We start from the raw sequence: 16,312 nt of genomic DNA, 5'->3' as shown, positions 1-16,312 counted from the left end.
CTTTTAAACACAAAAATATTACAAACACTTCCAAAACAAACACTGAATACAAAGGCATCAATGATCCGTTGTTATTTTCTACACTGTTTCCAAGATTCAAGTTTTCACTCATGACTGCCCTTTGATATATTCTCTGAGACAATGATCCCACTCTGCATCCGATTTGGGCAGGAATGTGGATTCATCCTTCCAGAAGACCTGTTGCCACAGATTTTCAGCCTTATGTAATTTGGAAAATCAGCCTTTTCTCCCCATTTTCTTTAGTTGAGGCTGATTTTTGAGACAGTCTCTCATGGAAACCATTTCGGTTTACTCTTCAGTGAGCAGATTTGACTAAAGGTCGGGATGAACCTCTCATCACCTTGTTACATCTTTGCAGGATTAGTTTGTTTTTTTGTTTTTTTTCTGAAGAACGTCACTTTCAGATTCTGTTAATCTGCTGTAGGTTGTTTTAGTGCACCACTTCTTTTGTGTTTTTGTGTCTAATATCCTGATAACTTTTTGAGGACACGCTGCAGATTACGCTGAGAAATGCCAATTCTTCTGCTAATAGATATTTGAGTATCTCATTCTTGGTCCATAACACTGTTTCCTTCAAGAAAAACTGTGTTATATGTTGATTTTTTTGTGAATGCTGTTTAAAAAAATGGAGACACATTTTGTGCAACAGATTGTAAAAAACTGTGATTTAACCAAAGAGGCCAGGCACCCTCAGTCTATTATGTTGATCACCTTTAGTTATTATGTTTAAACACAACATTGGTTTATCCTTTAAGTGAGCTGACTTTTCACATTCCTGAATAATCCACTGATTTTAAATAGCTTAAAACAAACAAACAAAAACATAATATTTCTGAAAATGATTTGAAATTAGTTAAAAAGGAACCAACCAAATAAAAAGTAAGGGAAATCTACAGAAAACATAGAAATTTATTGCTCAGGACCACTTTTAAAGATTCCAAAAAAAGTCTGACCATTTGGATTCAAAATATAAAGAAAATGATTGTGGCTCTAAACTTTTGCCTAATATTCAATTCAGTAAAACTTTATTTATATAACATCAAATCACAACAATGCCATCTCAAGACGCTTTACAGACAGAAAAAGCATAATGAAAGCCATAATAGCTTTTATGAGGAAACCAACAGATTGAACAGGATTGTTGTCTATTCTAATGCTTCACTGTGAACATGTATGCCCAGCTCTTTATTTAGTTATTTATTCATTTAATGTCAGACACGCTCTCGGAAATTGTGTCTTCAGCTAAGTGTCAATAAAGTTTTTCAAATGGGCTGTCGCTGTAGCAATGGCGGCTCCCTTGTCCTGGAGGGGGCTGATGCAGTCTGTATACTCACCGGCTATTGCCGGGGTTTTTACACGGATATCTGACCGGCTTTTCCGTGTAAGAGACAGAAGAAGAGGGTAAGAGACGCTGCACATGAGCTCCAACACAGACACATATATATTGCGTTAAATTCGGGTCAACACAGTCCTGCCTTTTAGCATTTTCTGCTAATGTTGCTTCCATTTTCGGACATGCACATTTTTATTCCCTTATTTTATATCTACGACAAATACTTTTCATTTGGAGACACTAATGTGCGACTTATTTAGCGTTAAATGAAGTCATGGTTTTGCATTTTCCCTCTGGACGTGCTGAACAATGGATAACCTTCAGGGAAAGTTTTGTAACATCATGTTCTTGTTATGAAGTTTAGGTTGAAACCTAACTCCACTCATCCATCATCTGACAGGAGAAGATTTTTCTGCTAGTCAATGCTTACACTGAGATCACCTCTACAATAAACCATCTGTTTGGATGTATTCAGATCATCAGGTTGTGGTTACATAGGGACCAGGGCTGTGACGATACGCTTTTGTCGCGATTCAATTCCGATTTTTTTTTTGGGTGCCGATTCGATTAAAATTGCGATTTTCAAAATTCTTTGATATTGATCATTTTTGTAGATTAAAAACATTTTTTTAAATAAAACTTCTTTTTGCTAGTCATTTTTCTTGATTTTAATGAGGAGAAAACAACACAGTAGCTAGACCATCATTCTGCTGCTATAATACCCAAGAAGACAAGTATAAAGATCAATAAAACAATAAAAATGACAAAAAAAAAAAAAAATTATAGTGAATTCCCTTTATTTAATTGAAAAAAAAAGATTTTAAAATTGTGAAACAAAAAATTCCGACTTTCAATTTTCGATTTGATTTTCCCACCCCTAATAGGGACACACCTGTTTTCTGACAGATGTTATTTTTTCTTTCTTTCTCCACAGCAGACAATAGAACCGTTCACTGCTGACATTTTTTGCTGTCATAGCAGGAAAGCTGCTGTTAGAGTTAATGAAAAGAAAACAATTGTGGTTTATTCAGTTGGGCAGTTTTCGGTAACAGTACTGTGACAGCTAGGTCATGACTATCAGGAAGGAAAGTTGACTTGGGCCAGCCATACCGCTTGTGGCTTTTCCTGCTGTGATGAATCAGAAGTTCTTGTTGGAGAGAAAGAGGACTACATTCAGTCTAAGCCAGCTCTGATCCTCCAGAGCTACAATCCTACAAGTTTTTCATGTGTCCCTGTTCCAGCACATCTGATTGTCCAGAACTTCTTTGGCTGTTAAATCTGTCTACTGGAAGCCAGGTGTGTTGGAACAGGGATACATAGAAAATCTGCAGGACAGCGGGCCTCGAGGACCAACTTTGGCACCCCTGATCTAAGCAAAAACCTATAAAATTTAAATCTAAACATTAACTGTGGTGCTTTGTGACAGGGTAACATCTCTTTCACAACCTCCAGCTTGTTTTACATAGTTTTTAAGAAGTGGGGTTACTCTGGAATAGTTAAACATTTAAAAAAGTCATTATGTCTTGTCTTAAACACTTTCTTGACCTTGGTGGAACACTTCAGAGAGATTACAATTGCTCCAAATATGTATCAGTTTGATAGCCCTTTGTGTCTCTACTGTGTTTTGTCTTACATGTTGATTAATCATAAATATCCAAGGAAAATTTTCTCTTCATTTGCCAAGACTGTAAATTAAATTGGATATAATTAAAGAAAAGCAAAAGGCACACAACCAAAACACATTGTTTCCATGTTCTAAATGGCTCTTCGTGTTCATTGTTCTTTCATCACTTTTATTTGCATAACCGCATTTAGTATAACTGCATGAAAATGGAGTCGCTTTGAGTGTTGCATATGTCAGGAATTGTGGGACAAAATATCAGTTTATTGCTAAAAGAGATAATAAAGCACAACTCTGGATAAAAAGTCTTTAATTCAGTCTTATCGTCATGGCCGTTTGGATATGTCCAGATAACTTTGGCTTAGTTCTAGTTGACCTGCAGTGTAGATAGCTAAACATTGCGTAGAAGAAGATTGTCACACAAATCACCCACAGTGTTTACATTGATTGAAATGATAAAATTGTCATTTTCCTTGCATGTGATAAGAAGAAGGTTCCTCTTATCACTTGGTGAGAGAAATCACCTACAATAATCAAAGCAACAGCCATGAGTGCATTCTCTTTAGATATTTGGCCCAGTACAAGGACTTTCTTTTCTTAAGTCTTTTAGTCCAGTAAAGGATGATTTGATGCCAGGGTGGGGAACTCTGGTCTTCGAGGGCCAGAATCCTGCAGATTTTCCATGTATCCCTGGTCCATTACACCTGATTCAAATCAAATGGATCCAACAGCCTAGCAAGATCTGCACATTGACTCATTAATTTGACTCTGGTGTTTTGAAACAGGAAGACATAGCAAACTGTCAGGACAAGCGCAAAGTTTCCCCACCCCTGGTCTGATGTATCCCTAAAGCTTGTTACATCCTCCACGAGAAGCGAGAACTTTTTTCTTGTTCTCGAGGCTCTGAGAAGAAAATGACATCATTTTGTTCTTGCGGACGCGTTTGAAGACAGTTCTCGACACATCGAACTGGCAGAGCTTTTTTCTTGCGGGGCTCCGAGAAGTAATGTGTGATTGGTCGGCATTTGAGGTGGGCGTCGTTAACATGGAAAAAGCATGAAGCAGAGTTGCTGCTTCCGCTTTTGTTGTTGCAGGTAAAACGGATTGTTTTTATAAAACAGCTGATTGAGGTGGTGAGAAAGTACGAACATTTCTACATGTGGCATTAAAACACTCGGACCCAGCCGCGTGCACGCCCCGCCCTGCCGCGTGCACAACCCGCCCTGCTGCGGACGAAGTTGCCCGTTAAATATGAAACTAGAAAAGCACTCTGAGAGCGGAAACCTCTGCAAAGCAGCATGTTAAAGAATCCTTTTAAACAATTCCTGGATCTAGATGGTGATCCAAATCACTACCAAAATATAATCCGTTCTTCATTTTCACATTTCCAACAACTCTTGAAATTTTTATAAAAATCCGTCCGTAACCTTTTGAGTTATCTTGAACACAAAGATGCCGGGAACAACATAACCTGGAAGAGGTAACAACCGGATTCATTGCACATAAAAGCAGACATTGCCCCCAACAGTGATCCCTCCCTGCTGCAGACGTGCTTCTTGTGAAGTATGTATGGACCTGATGGAAAAAGAATTTTTTTCTTCTTGCAGCCTCGAGAGCAAGGACTCAGTTCTTGCTTCTTGTGGAGTATGTATCAAGCTTAGAGAATTGAATAATGCCCTGTTGTCTCGGTTGATTCCCAACATTTTGTAATGAATGTAACCTGGATGATTGAGAAGTTGGATCATATTGCTTGCTGTCATTTTTCTTACCAGGTTTCTCGTAGTTTGCCAACACAGTCGGCCGCTGAATTATTTCAAATACTAAAGTGACTGAAACCGTTTTGGATTTGGAAGAAATGCAGACTCTCTGGCGCGTTTTGCCAAGTTAACTTCCTTGATGAAGCCTCTGTTTCCAGAAAGGAAGCTGTTTGGGTATAAAGACATGTTTGAGCCTGATGTAAAATCTGGTATTGACATTTTTTTCTCTAGACTTTCTCATGGTGGAACTGTTCTGTATTACTTCCTTTGACAATGAACCCTTTATACAAGAATTCAAAAACTGCAAAAAAAAAAAACCTTCTTATTAATAAAAATATCACAATATTGTGCAGGATATGTGGTCAAAATGACGCCCCCCCAACCCCTTTTTTTGTTTTTTCAGATCAGTTGTAGTTTTACAGTGTTTTCTGACAACAGATTAGCGGAGGACATTCTGTGCATGTTAGAACATTATATTGTAATATACTCACATCCACAAAGAAGTGGGTTTTCCTCTCTGGTTTGGAGTGGAAGACCTTGACTCAAACAAACTCAGACATTGTTGGGGTAAACAGGAGCTCTGATTGAGAGTGAAGGTTTTCAGCTTTTGGGCTCAGTTGGTACAAATCCTGAGTGCCAGGTAACGAGCGGTTGGTGGCAGCTTTTCTAGAAGATCATAAATAGTTCAAGTTACTTCATACTTAAAGTGAATGATAAGCAGTCCCATAAAGATGGTTTTTTTTTTTTTTTTTTTTTTTTAAACATTAGCGATTCTTTTGCTGGGGTAGAGCCGTTTGTATTGTGACCTGACGGTCGGCAGTTCGAGTCTTGCTCCCCTACGCTGCTGCAGTCCTGCGGGGGGATTGTTCTCTGAGGGCTGGTCCCATGCCCGGGTTGCATCAGGAAAGGCATCTAGCGTAAAACGTGCCAATTCACCCTATAGACAATTCGCTGTGGCGACCCCTTCATAGAGACAAGCCGAAACGGAAACAGGAACTTATACTTTTGCTTATGTGTATTTGACACTTGTCTTATTGGGATATATACTTTGTTTGTATGGTAAAGCTCTATATTCATGATGTTACAACTAGATTGTAGTCGCTGTCTGTGGAGACCTAAATTTGAATATTTAAAACTAGAAAAGATAAAAGCAGCTCTTCCTGGTATGTTTTAACGAATCTACTGTTGAGCTGTTGCAAAGAATGAGGATGTAAGTGCTTTCAGAATGTAAGGACTCGGTCCAAGTTCCCACTTGACAAGTTTTTCAATTCTAAGTTAGAGGATGTCATTAGATCACATGCTTCATATCAGGAGGGATGTGCTGCAGGCACATACCAGAGTTTACAGCTCCTCTATTCATCAGTTCAACAAGCTAAAGCCCTGCATTGTTGATGGTTGCCCATGACTCTGAAAGGAGGTTAACTCTTTCTCTATTAAAGTCATCAAAAACAAATTAAATAACTATTTAGGGAAAATCTACAATTACCTTTACATGGTACTAATTAGATGCCTTCCCATCTACGTGTGCTGTTCTGAAGCATTTTTTTTCTTTAATGTAATTTTCATATCATATATAGATTTTTATGTTGTTTTAGTTTTAGGTATGATCTGAAATTGTGGCGCTTTATTGGTTTCAGCTTACAGAGACCTTTCCAGACTTTTAAATCAGATGCCTTGTAATACACAACTTCCTCAATGAGCTAGATACACCCTTTTATATTTTTTTGTGAGTTGTGCTGCTGTAACAAAAAAATAATATTAATTACATAATTTACTGTGAGCAAAGCAGTTATCTTTCATACAGCGATTTTTCCACGTTTATGACTGGCCTGTAATCACTACAGGGTAATTCCTTTCTCTTAGTTTACTGAAGAGCTTCCTGTATTTCCTCTGTGTGGTTTTTAGCTGGAAGCAATATGCAGGAATCCTTCAGCGTGAGTTCTGACGATCAGTCGGTGGGGTTCACAACCATGTCTGAGGTCAACATCTGGATATAATGTGGTTCCTTTGCCAGACCATTTTGGGAGTTGTGTGGGAGGGATAAAAAAAAAAGTGAAGCTTGTTTCGACCCAACTGTCATGTGGCAAAGAAAGCCTTAATTTGATCAGTTTTATGGATAAATGTATGAGGGCATAATTAAAAATGATTTGGTCCATACTTTGTTACTATATCAAGTAAATACAGCATCAAACAAACAAGAACATGTGACATGCTGGACTGTAACATGGTTTAACAAAACAGATGCAGGAGCAGTGTTTGGAAAATTAAAGTTGTATGTACCTAACTTTAATAATTATAATAATAACCAGATCATTGTTTATTTTATCTTTTATAGCAGGTGTTTTACTTTTTCACATGGCGGTTAACTCACTGCTTATGCACTGAGTTGTTTGACTGAGTATAGTTAAAGAATCCTTAGTATATTCACAAAAAAAGGCAGTTAGCTGTTAACTAGAGCTTCAGTTAATGACTCTCTTTTACAAGATTTTTGTTGCACACATGATGTTACCTTAACAGTCTTTTCCCTCCTGCTTTAACTTATAGAATCAGTGTTGTGGCTTGTTGGTGAGAGAACTGATTCTGATTGGCTGTTCATATTAGTGAATGAGTACACAGAAGGGATGTGTCGGTGATGGCAGAAGGGAAATGATGACCTTAAAGCAGCACTACTGAACTCTGACAGTTTTGCCTGATTTGCAACCCCCTAACAGATGCTATTTCTTTATCCATACTGCATCCTGTCTCTTCTCTGAGCTCTAGCCAGCCAGTAAAAGCCAGTCTGATGTTGACTCTTCTCCTATCTTTTCCACACCTTCTGTCAATCTTTTCTTTGCTTTTCCTTATAATGCTCTATGATGATGCATGTTCAAAATGGCCAGTGTGTTTACGTCTAGTTGCTGGTGTGTGACACGGTTCTGTTGAACATAACACAACTGTCACATGATGCTCCAGGCTTGCAAACAGAGTTGTAAAGTGTTGTTTCTCAGCATTGGAATGCTGCAGGGCAAAGACGGCTGTAAAATTCTGCATAACGAATGTCAGTGTGTCACCAGGACAAGTCAGAAACACACTACAACACACTAAACTACTACACTACGGGGATCTTTTCAATGGTGAATTTATTTAGTGTAATTAGCTTTTAATTTTGCCAGTTTGAAAAAATAAAATCCTGATGAAGAGAGAGCACACTGTTTTTTAATTTATTATTGAATTGATTATTTGTTTTGTGCAGCACTTCAAGCTGAAAAATCTATCTGATAGCCTCTAATGTTGTCGTTTGGGTCCGAAACTAACTCTCAACAAACTACGAAATGTCATTTAAAATTCATTTTGGGTTGTACACATAAAAACCTAGTGGTCAGTATAGAAGGAGGTGATAAATAAGGCAAATCATTTTGGTTATTTATCCTGGCAGTATTATTGCTGTATATCCCATTAATAATATTCTATGATGTATCTCATCCATTTCCTGTAGGATACATCACGCAGTGTCCTTTATGAGCAACAGATTTCCTAAAAAAAATTGATGCTCAATGAGGAGCGAAATTTAAACAAAGTGACACGAAGAAGAAAAAATTGAAATATTGGAGGATGTAAAAAGTGGAACTGGTTACAACAGAAGGCAGAGGATTGTTTAAAGGCATTTTAAGCATTTAGTGATGTTGGAAAAAATGTACTAAGATAAAGTTTGAAGTTGATCAAATGTATTAAGTGAAAAAGTGACTTGGTTCTTTGTTAGTAAGTAGCATTAAAAACACATCGATGCAATATATCTGTCTCATTTTTCCAGGGAAGAAAGTTGGCTAGATGAGACTTTTAAAGGTTTATTTAGAGCCCAAAGCTTCTGTCACACTTCTGCGTTCAGTTGGAGGGGTTAATGACTGAAGTTCAATGAAAGTTCAACTATAATTTGGTTTGAAGGATCAAATCCACTTGATAGTGGCGTTTTTGGCCCTTCACCATAGTTTAAAAAAAAAAACCCTGTACAAGTTTCTCATCTTGGCATCCCTTCACTGGTTCACTTGTTCCCTTACCAATTTGACCTTGCTATTCATTGCTGACACACACCTGAATGTGTCATAACCCTTTTGTCCATCAGATATGTCAAATGTTGTTCAAATGTGTTGAAAAAAGTTTCATAAGTGATGTAGCGGTATCAGCTGGATCAAGATAAAAATCCCTGTGCGTCTCCTGCAGGTCTTCTGTGTTGTTGCTGGCTCCTCTTCTTGCTGAGATGGATCCAGCTCCACGGCGCATCTCCAAGCCCACCGGATCAGCTGGAGCTCAAGGCACAGATGGTCTCTGCACCCACTTCCGATGGATGGCGGAACACGTACCTGCCTTTCGTGTGCCTGGCGCCCACATCCACATCCTGACCTCACCTGATCAGTTCTACCAGGCCATGAAGGTCCGTGCCACTGATGTGCCCTTTGTTCAGATGTTCTGGGAAAAAATGTTTCACCTGCTCCAAGGAATGAGATTATTAGGAGTTATATACTTTTTTTTATCTGTGAAAATAATCCTGAAAGAATATATTCTTTATTAAAAACAGAGGCTACCTGACAGTAGGGTGGCACGACTGACGTTATTTAAGTTTTTTTTCCCACACACACCTGACATCACCACATTGGAATTTAGGTTGGTTTTTTCCCCACTCAAGGTATTCTCCCAATTCAAGATAAAAACCAGAAAGCTGTCATAGATGTTTTTTTTTTTTTTTTTTTTTTAAACCTTACAGCCATTTGAACCGTTTTTAGGGGTAAAAAAAAAAAAAAACTGAATACGTACAAAAAAAATTTCTCTTAAGAAGAATTTCTGTGTTTGATACAGACTTTCATTCAATCACATCATCGCTTTATCACACAGTTTTAATATTTTTAATGATTGGAATTTATATGAAAGGCTGGCATAAGAAACTTTACAACGAACAAAATATTTCAACACCAACCAGACATCAACAGATTGGGGGGCAACCAATATGATTGCAGTGGAATCACTGTAATATGTTCTATTATAGGGTGGGACTTAGTTGCATCAAGTGGTAAATTATTCCAACACACATCTTGTGGGAGGGGGTTGGAGTACCCACCAGAGTACCTGCATGTTGGTGCTTGTGAGGCCACCATGCATGTGTAGAATTACCTTTTGAAGTTATTCTGTGTATTTGCACGTCAGATGGATCACAAGGATCTTTGATAAAACATCGATACTGTGTTTAAAACACATGATTGTGATGTAAGGGCTTGACACTTCCTCATGACGGTAAGAGGTGGCAACGACATTTAAATAGCACAATCTTGTCATATTTACAGGACAAAAGCTCCATTCTTTAACTTTCTGTCATTGTCAAGGTCTTGTCACAGCAATTGTTGCGCCTTAAGTAAGGGGAATTCATGTGGACCTAACAGGTTTGAAAACAAACAAAACCAGACATTGTCTAATGTCAGCGCCTTAGAATGGTCCTCTGCAAGGGATTTGATGATGTCAAGGTTATTTTTGTAAGGTGTTACATATTTCATGGATCCCAGTTCAGACATTTTATGAAAGATTGTGTGTTATCATTTACTTTCACTGTTATGTTTTTTTTTTTTTTATGAAGTTTTGTCCGTGATGACAGACAGTACATTAAATATATCACTTTTCCACACAAGTAGCAAACATTCACTTGGTCTAGCTTCTCAGATGTGACCATTTATTTGGTCTTGCAAGCAATATATTTAGCCTTAGGCAGACGGTAACAACTTGAAATAAACAGTGATGGAAATTTATTTACATTTTTCTGCATGACTACACACCAAGAAGTTGTTTTACAATTACTGTATTGACTCTATGAACTCAGAACTGTTGTATGACATTAATTTGTCCACCTCAGGAATGTAAAAAATAGTATTATATCTTGAAATGGTTTTAGCTTGATCTGAAACTTCTACTTTTTACATACCCAAATATTTCAAAGTATAATTTTAATAAATTTTTTTATATGGTCATCTTTTGAATTTGCAACCACAATTTATTAAAAAAAAAAAAAAAAAAAAAAAAAAAAAAAAAAAGGCAAAAATTGTCACGCATTGTAAAATAAAAAGTATTTTCATTAATTTCAACAATAGACAACCAATAAAAAGTTGTAACAGGGATGTTACTGTTTCATGGTTTTCACGACGTCGGCACATTTTAATTTTGATCTTTGAACAGGGATATGTTTACCTGAGTGTCACATTCCTTCTTCTTTTTTAACAGCTGTCTCTAAATACTGTTGCAGTTTAGGAAAGGACTTTTGTCCTACTCCTGACTGATGCAGGATTGTAGCCGTTCAACAGTCCTGGGCCTTGCTGAAAATGAGTCAAATGTTTTCTAGACCAGAGAAAATAGCAGCATTTTTTTTTTAATGTGTTGACACATCACTTCTTCTTTGCATGATACAGCTTTAACCTGCATTTGTGGATTTGGCAGGGATTAATGGAAGTGTTCCTGAGTTCATGCGTTGATTTTAAGTGGAGGATCATCCCTGTTTTTAATGCAGAGCAACCTAAGAACCTGAAGATGGCCTTGTCCCTGCGCACGTAGATTCCTTCAGATTCTTTGAATCTTTTGATATTATACGCTGCATAGGGTGGATTCTTGGGGAAGGGGAAGGCATTTTACACCTTGTGCTTCTCTAAAATGTTCTTTTTACTTGTCAGATTAGTGACCTGTTGTCAGTTAACCAAATTAAGTGTGAAATACCTGTCCTGTTGTGTTTGATTGGCACCATTTGCATTTCTACCCTCTTGTTGCTCTGCCATGTTCACTATTTAGTTAAGTGTGTAAATCTGCTTTTTTCTGTGACAGGTGACAGGCTCTGAAGTTTTTAGTGTGTTTAGTGAAATTGGGTAATTTCTCAGGCAACACCTGATAATCTCTCAGCACACTAGTGTGCCACAGCACAGTGGTTGAAAAACACTGCATAATACTATAAATTTTACTTAAGGTTCAAAAAACCATTTTTTTCTGTTTTTATCTTTTGTTTTTACCCTTTTTTTTCTAAATGTCCTTGGCAGTCGTTCATTTATCACCAGACAGCGATAAATCTAGACGTAATCCTTGACCTCAGTTTTTATGGTTAAATCAAACATGTTCAGTCTAGATTTTTCCAGGAAAGGCGGATTGAAAATTAAGCAACACACACAAAAAAAAAAAAATTAAGCAACTTTTTCACCTTGTGAAATAGAAAAAAATATGCACAGTTTTGTCTGATCCTGCCCTGAAAACTACTTTATTCCATTCTGGCATAAATAGTCTTCATTTAGTTAAAAATTCAGCAATGGCCTTAACTACTATTTTGCTTTTTCCAACCAACCTAAATCATGTTATCTATCCTTGAAAACAGAAACATGCTTAATTACTTTTTAATGTCTACATGTTGTAGATTAACTTACAACACTGATTTGTGTATGGCCTTTGTGGAGGATTCCTGTTGACGTACTAAATCTACTTTGTGCTCTTAGTCTATAAAAAGAATTTCCCAGTAATATCAATTCATTTGGTTACACATTTCCTTCTAAATTCCTTTCATCACATAGTCACTCACTATTGTACTTCTTTGTTTGTGTTTTTTTTTTCCTCACAGGCACACATAAAGATGGCACAGAGGCGAGTTGTGATGGCCTCGCTGTATCTGGGAACAGGTCAGCTGGAACAGGAGCTGGTGAGACAAGTAGTGTTTCTTACAACTTCTGAGAAGTGACTTAGTTCAGGGCAGGTGAGAACTATTGTCATGACAGCATGGTCGCGTGCCAACTAACTGGGCAGAGATCCCAGAAAATATGATTCACAGTTCTCTTCAAGAGCGACCGCTGTGTGGATTGTTCAGAATGAAAGCAAATTCCCGGCCAAACTACAAGGAATGACCCCAAAATTCAAGGGTTTATTGGTATAAAGGGACCAGTGCTGGCTTGCTTTTCTTCATGCTTGGAAAGTCTAGCATAACAACCCAAAACCAAAGCAAACCACAGTCTGGGTCGACGCTTATATTCAGCTGTTTTTCGTGTTTTTTTTTGTTTTTTTTTAAACAAACTGGAATGAGCAGCAGGGAGGGTAAAAAACAGAGAAAGGCACACGCAGTCCAACATGCTTGATTACAGCTAAAAGCACTGAAATCAGCCACTAAACTCTGTAACCTCAGCAAATGATGGATTATGAGTCGGTAACGTGCAGTGAGGCTTTGTGACTTTTGCTTGTCAAACCTGGGAAATGCTCGAAAATGGCTAATTTTCAATAAATTCAGATCAATCCAGTGCTAAAAGCATTTCAGTCTGGTCTGGTTGAAACTTAAGAATGCAAACAGCAGGTGCGATTTCGGAGTAAAACCCGGATACAAAAGCACTACCCATTTCCCAGGCTCAACAAAACCATGGCTGGACTCATGCTGACGGTCACACCTGAACAGTGTATTTGCTCAAGCTGTAATGCAAGCAATGAGAATAATCTGATCATTGAAAGAAAGGCACATTTGTCTTCTGTACAACAAATAACAAAGGTTGTTCTCTGTGCCTGTGGAGTAGTAGTTATTCTTTTGCAGTTGCACAAGGATGTGTGCATACAGGCAAAGTAATGCACACACAGGTTTCCAAGCAATACTCTGGTCCCCAGGTGGCTTTAATGTGCAAGGAAATTAAGTGAAATGGATGTAAATTGTTAGGTTCCAGCACATTGTAATGTAATCCAACTTGTCCTTTTTATTCCTATAAATCATAATTCAGTACATACATGCTAAATATAGACTTAAGAGGATATCTTTTTTGCATGCCTGTACTCGGTGTGTGAGTTTGAAATCAAAACACACACTGAAATTTATTGGCTTTCTTTTCAAGTTTAGATTAACTAAGATAGCTTGGAGAAAGGACTGAATCAAAAAAATGGAAAAAAAATCCAGGACCAGGCGCTCAAAGTGGATCGAATAAAAAGCCTTTATTAAAAATGGGCAAGAGTCATAAAAATACACCAACGTGCTTATGCCTTCCTCAGGGTGTATATGATGGCTAACTAAGATAGCTGCTTATCAGGATGATATGGCTCAAAATGTGTTGTATCTAATGCATCTACATAGCAGAAGCTTCAGGGTATAAAGAGAGACTTTGGTATTCTGGCTGACTAACGATGGAGACAAATTTCAAAAAGTTGCTCCTACTTTTTTATTTTTTTTATTTTTTGCACCAGTGTTTTTATTTCACCCAAATTTTAAAGCCCCAGTCTGTGAGAATGACTCCTTTCTAGTGGTGAGCTAATTGAATGCAGATAATGGAGAGGTGCTCCCTGGCGCCTCAATTGGTAAGCACCTTATTACCACTATGAAACCACAGAAAGTCGCAAATGTGAAGATGTCAACATTTTGGGCGAGTTGGAGTGTCCCGCATTGATTTGGTATGAAGCTACCTCTAATGGCTAATGTGTGAAATCGTGTTACTAGAGGGAGGGCATCAGCCCCTACTCCTCTTGACAAATCCGCTGAAATAAAATATGACACATAGGGAAAACTCTGAAAATGCTGCTGAACAAAGCGTAGGGTCGCCTGCTGGCCTGAAACTGTCGCAACGGAGCTTTTCCACTGCAGGGTAACTAACAAATTAGCATCTCTGCTGTTTTCTATGATAAGTAACAGCAAATTATCCGACTCAAACAGGAGGGTAAAGTACTTGCTGGACTACCTGCCCCGTTTCTAGCATAATGCCGCTGTTTGATGAAATTAATTAATTCCAACATCTCCATCTGGTAAATGTTACACAGATGTTACGCCGTTTTCTCCCAGTTATTATTATCTTAAGCTTTTCTTGCCTTTTTTCCCCCCTCCCTCTTGGGGGGGGGGGGGGGGGGGGGGGGGGCCAAGAGTATGAACGGCCCTCTATTTCAATGGAAAACAGTAAATTCAATGATCCACTGTCGCCTTTGCTTTCCCTGCCCCCCCTTTCTCCCCCAGCCCTCCCTTGATCATAATTATATTATCAAGTATAAATAACATTTTCAGACCATTATAACCCAACTTTTGTGGTTTTATTGGTCTCAAGTTGTTTCGTTTGCTTGATACAGACCAATAACTTGACTCTTCTGAAACATCTTTTACACAACCACATGATGCGTTTTTCAGCTGTTTGTTGAGCGTGGACTGTACATAAAAATGAATAGCACAACGCCAGTTATCAAAAGCAAAACAAAAATGAGGAAGTCAGCTCCTTCACCCTCCTGTCTCGAGATATTTTCATTTCTCTGATTGGTCAATCTTCGTCGCCTCTCACCTGCATCATTTTGCCTGAAATTTCTGAAGCCATGTTCAGGGCATCTTGAAGCATTTCCCCCATTTTAACTTGTACCTTGAGGAGAGAGAAGGCCCCTCAGAGGAGCTAATCGTGATGATGCACATGTGTTTTCAGCATTTGGGACGTCAGTCTTTTTCGCTTCCTTTGTTCTCACATTTTATTCTGTTCTAAAGAAGGAACAAATTGGGAAATGAAAAATTATGGTTGAACTTCTGTGGAAACCCATCTGCTGCTGTTTAAAACACTTTCATGTGCACGCAACAGCTGTCTCTCGTCTCACTACAGATTAACTCATCTTGAGCAATAGTTTTATTAATAATTTTGCAAGATAGAACTTGCCTAGATCTCTCAAAATAATTTATTTTAGAGCATCTATAATAATCTAAAACAATGAATCACACGGTTAAAGGAAAAGATTGACCCCTGTCTCGGTTACTGTTTTATCCAGGAGCAGCTGTCATTTGTGACTTGCAAATTTTCTTTATAGCGTCAGATAAACTCTGTGACAAACTGATAAATACAGCAATAGACAGTGAACATGAAAGCAGAAATAATGTTTTGATTTATTTTAACGAACAGGAATGAGTTTATGATCTGTGTTGCAGCCAGACACTAAAGAAGCAATCGAGATGTTAAGATTTGATTGTCTTATTGGTAGGATAGCTCTAAAACAGAAAGGTAGGATAAAACGTAGATTAAGAACTGTGTGTGTGTGGACTTTGTCATATGGACGCAACAAAACCTCAGAAGCAGGAGCAGGAAGTGTTTTTGGCTCAGATGTCTGCTGGAAAGGAGAGCCGTTTTACTGGCATGTAAACAGCCACTTTGGGGATGTCTAGTTATGAATGTACATGGCCATCACATGCACAATTTAGCAGAAATGACAGTTTTTTTTTTTTTTTTTAATATTAGAGGGAATCCAAATAGCAGGTTTGCTGATGATAACGGCTGAAGCGGGCCTGGAGGTGACCTCTGTCAAGCAGCTGTTTCCCCCTTCTGCAGTGCGTCATGCTTTTTCCATGCTCTGAAAACACACTGTTTAAAAAATGGTGTGTGCTGCCAGTTAATCTATAATCATCAATCTACTCCTTTGTCTTGCAACTCCATCTCAGAACAAATAAGGATCAAGTTGTTGTGATGTTCCACGTTGTGCAGAGAGAGAGACATGAGGACATATATGGACAAGTTGAATTTTTTGTGTCAGTTACATAAGATGCAATAAACTGCGAGTTTTCTGAATAATTAAGAGTGAGATATGAAAACACAATTTCAGACAACAGGAAACCATTTT

The 16,312-nt window shown here is 38.0% G+C and overlaps 1 protein-coding gene across 1 annotated transcript in view; it reads left to right on the top strand.

Moving 5' to 3' along the window:
* Positions 1 to 1,306: 1,306 nt before the first annotated feature.
* pgs1 (phosphatidylglycerophosphate synthase 1) overlaps positions 1,307 to 16,312 on the top strand; it is a gene marked incomplete at its 5' end in the record, with an annotated part of 32,969 nt that continues 17,963 nt past the window's right edge. Inside the window, 3 exons of the mRNA XM_079261442.1 lie at positions 1,307 to 1,422; positions 8,930 to 9,140; positions 12,339 to 12,416. Of these exons, the coding sequence (XP_079117568.1) occupies positions 1,307 to 1,422; positions 8,930 to 9,140; positions 12,339 to 12,416 (405 nt within the window). The remainder of the gene's footprint in view (positions 1,423 to 8,929; positions 9,141 to 12,338; positions 12,417 to 16,312) is intronic.

This window comes from Telmatherina bonti (genome assembly GCF_933228915.1).
Source record: "Telmatherina bonti genome assembly, chromosome: 21".
In the NCBI taxonomy this organism is placed as follows: domain Eukaryota; kingdom Metazoa; phylum Chordata; class Actinopteri; order Atheriniformes; family Telmatherinidae; genus Telmatherina; species Telmatherina bonti.
Note: the sequence above shows the minus strand (reverse complement) of the source record. Positions and strands in the feature narration are given on the sequence as shown.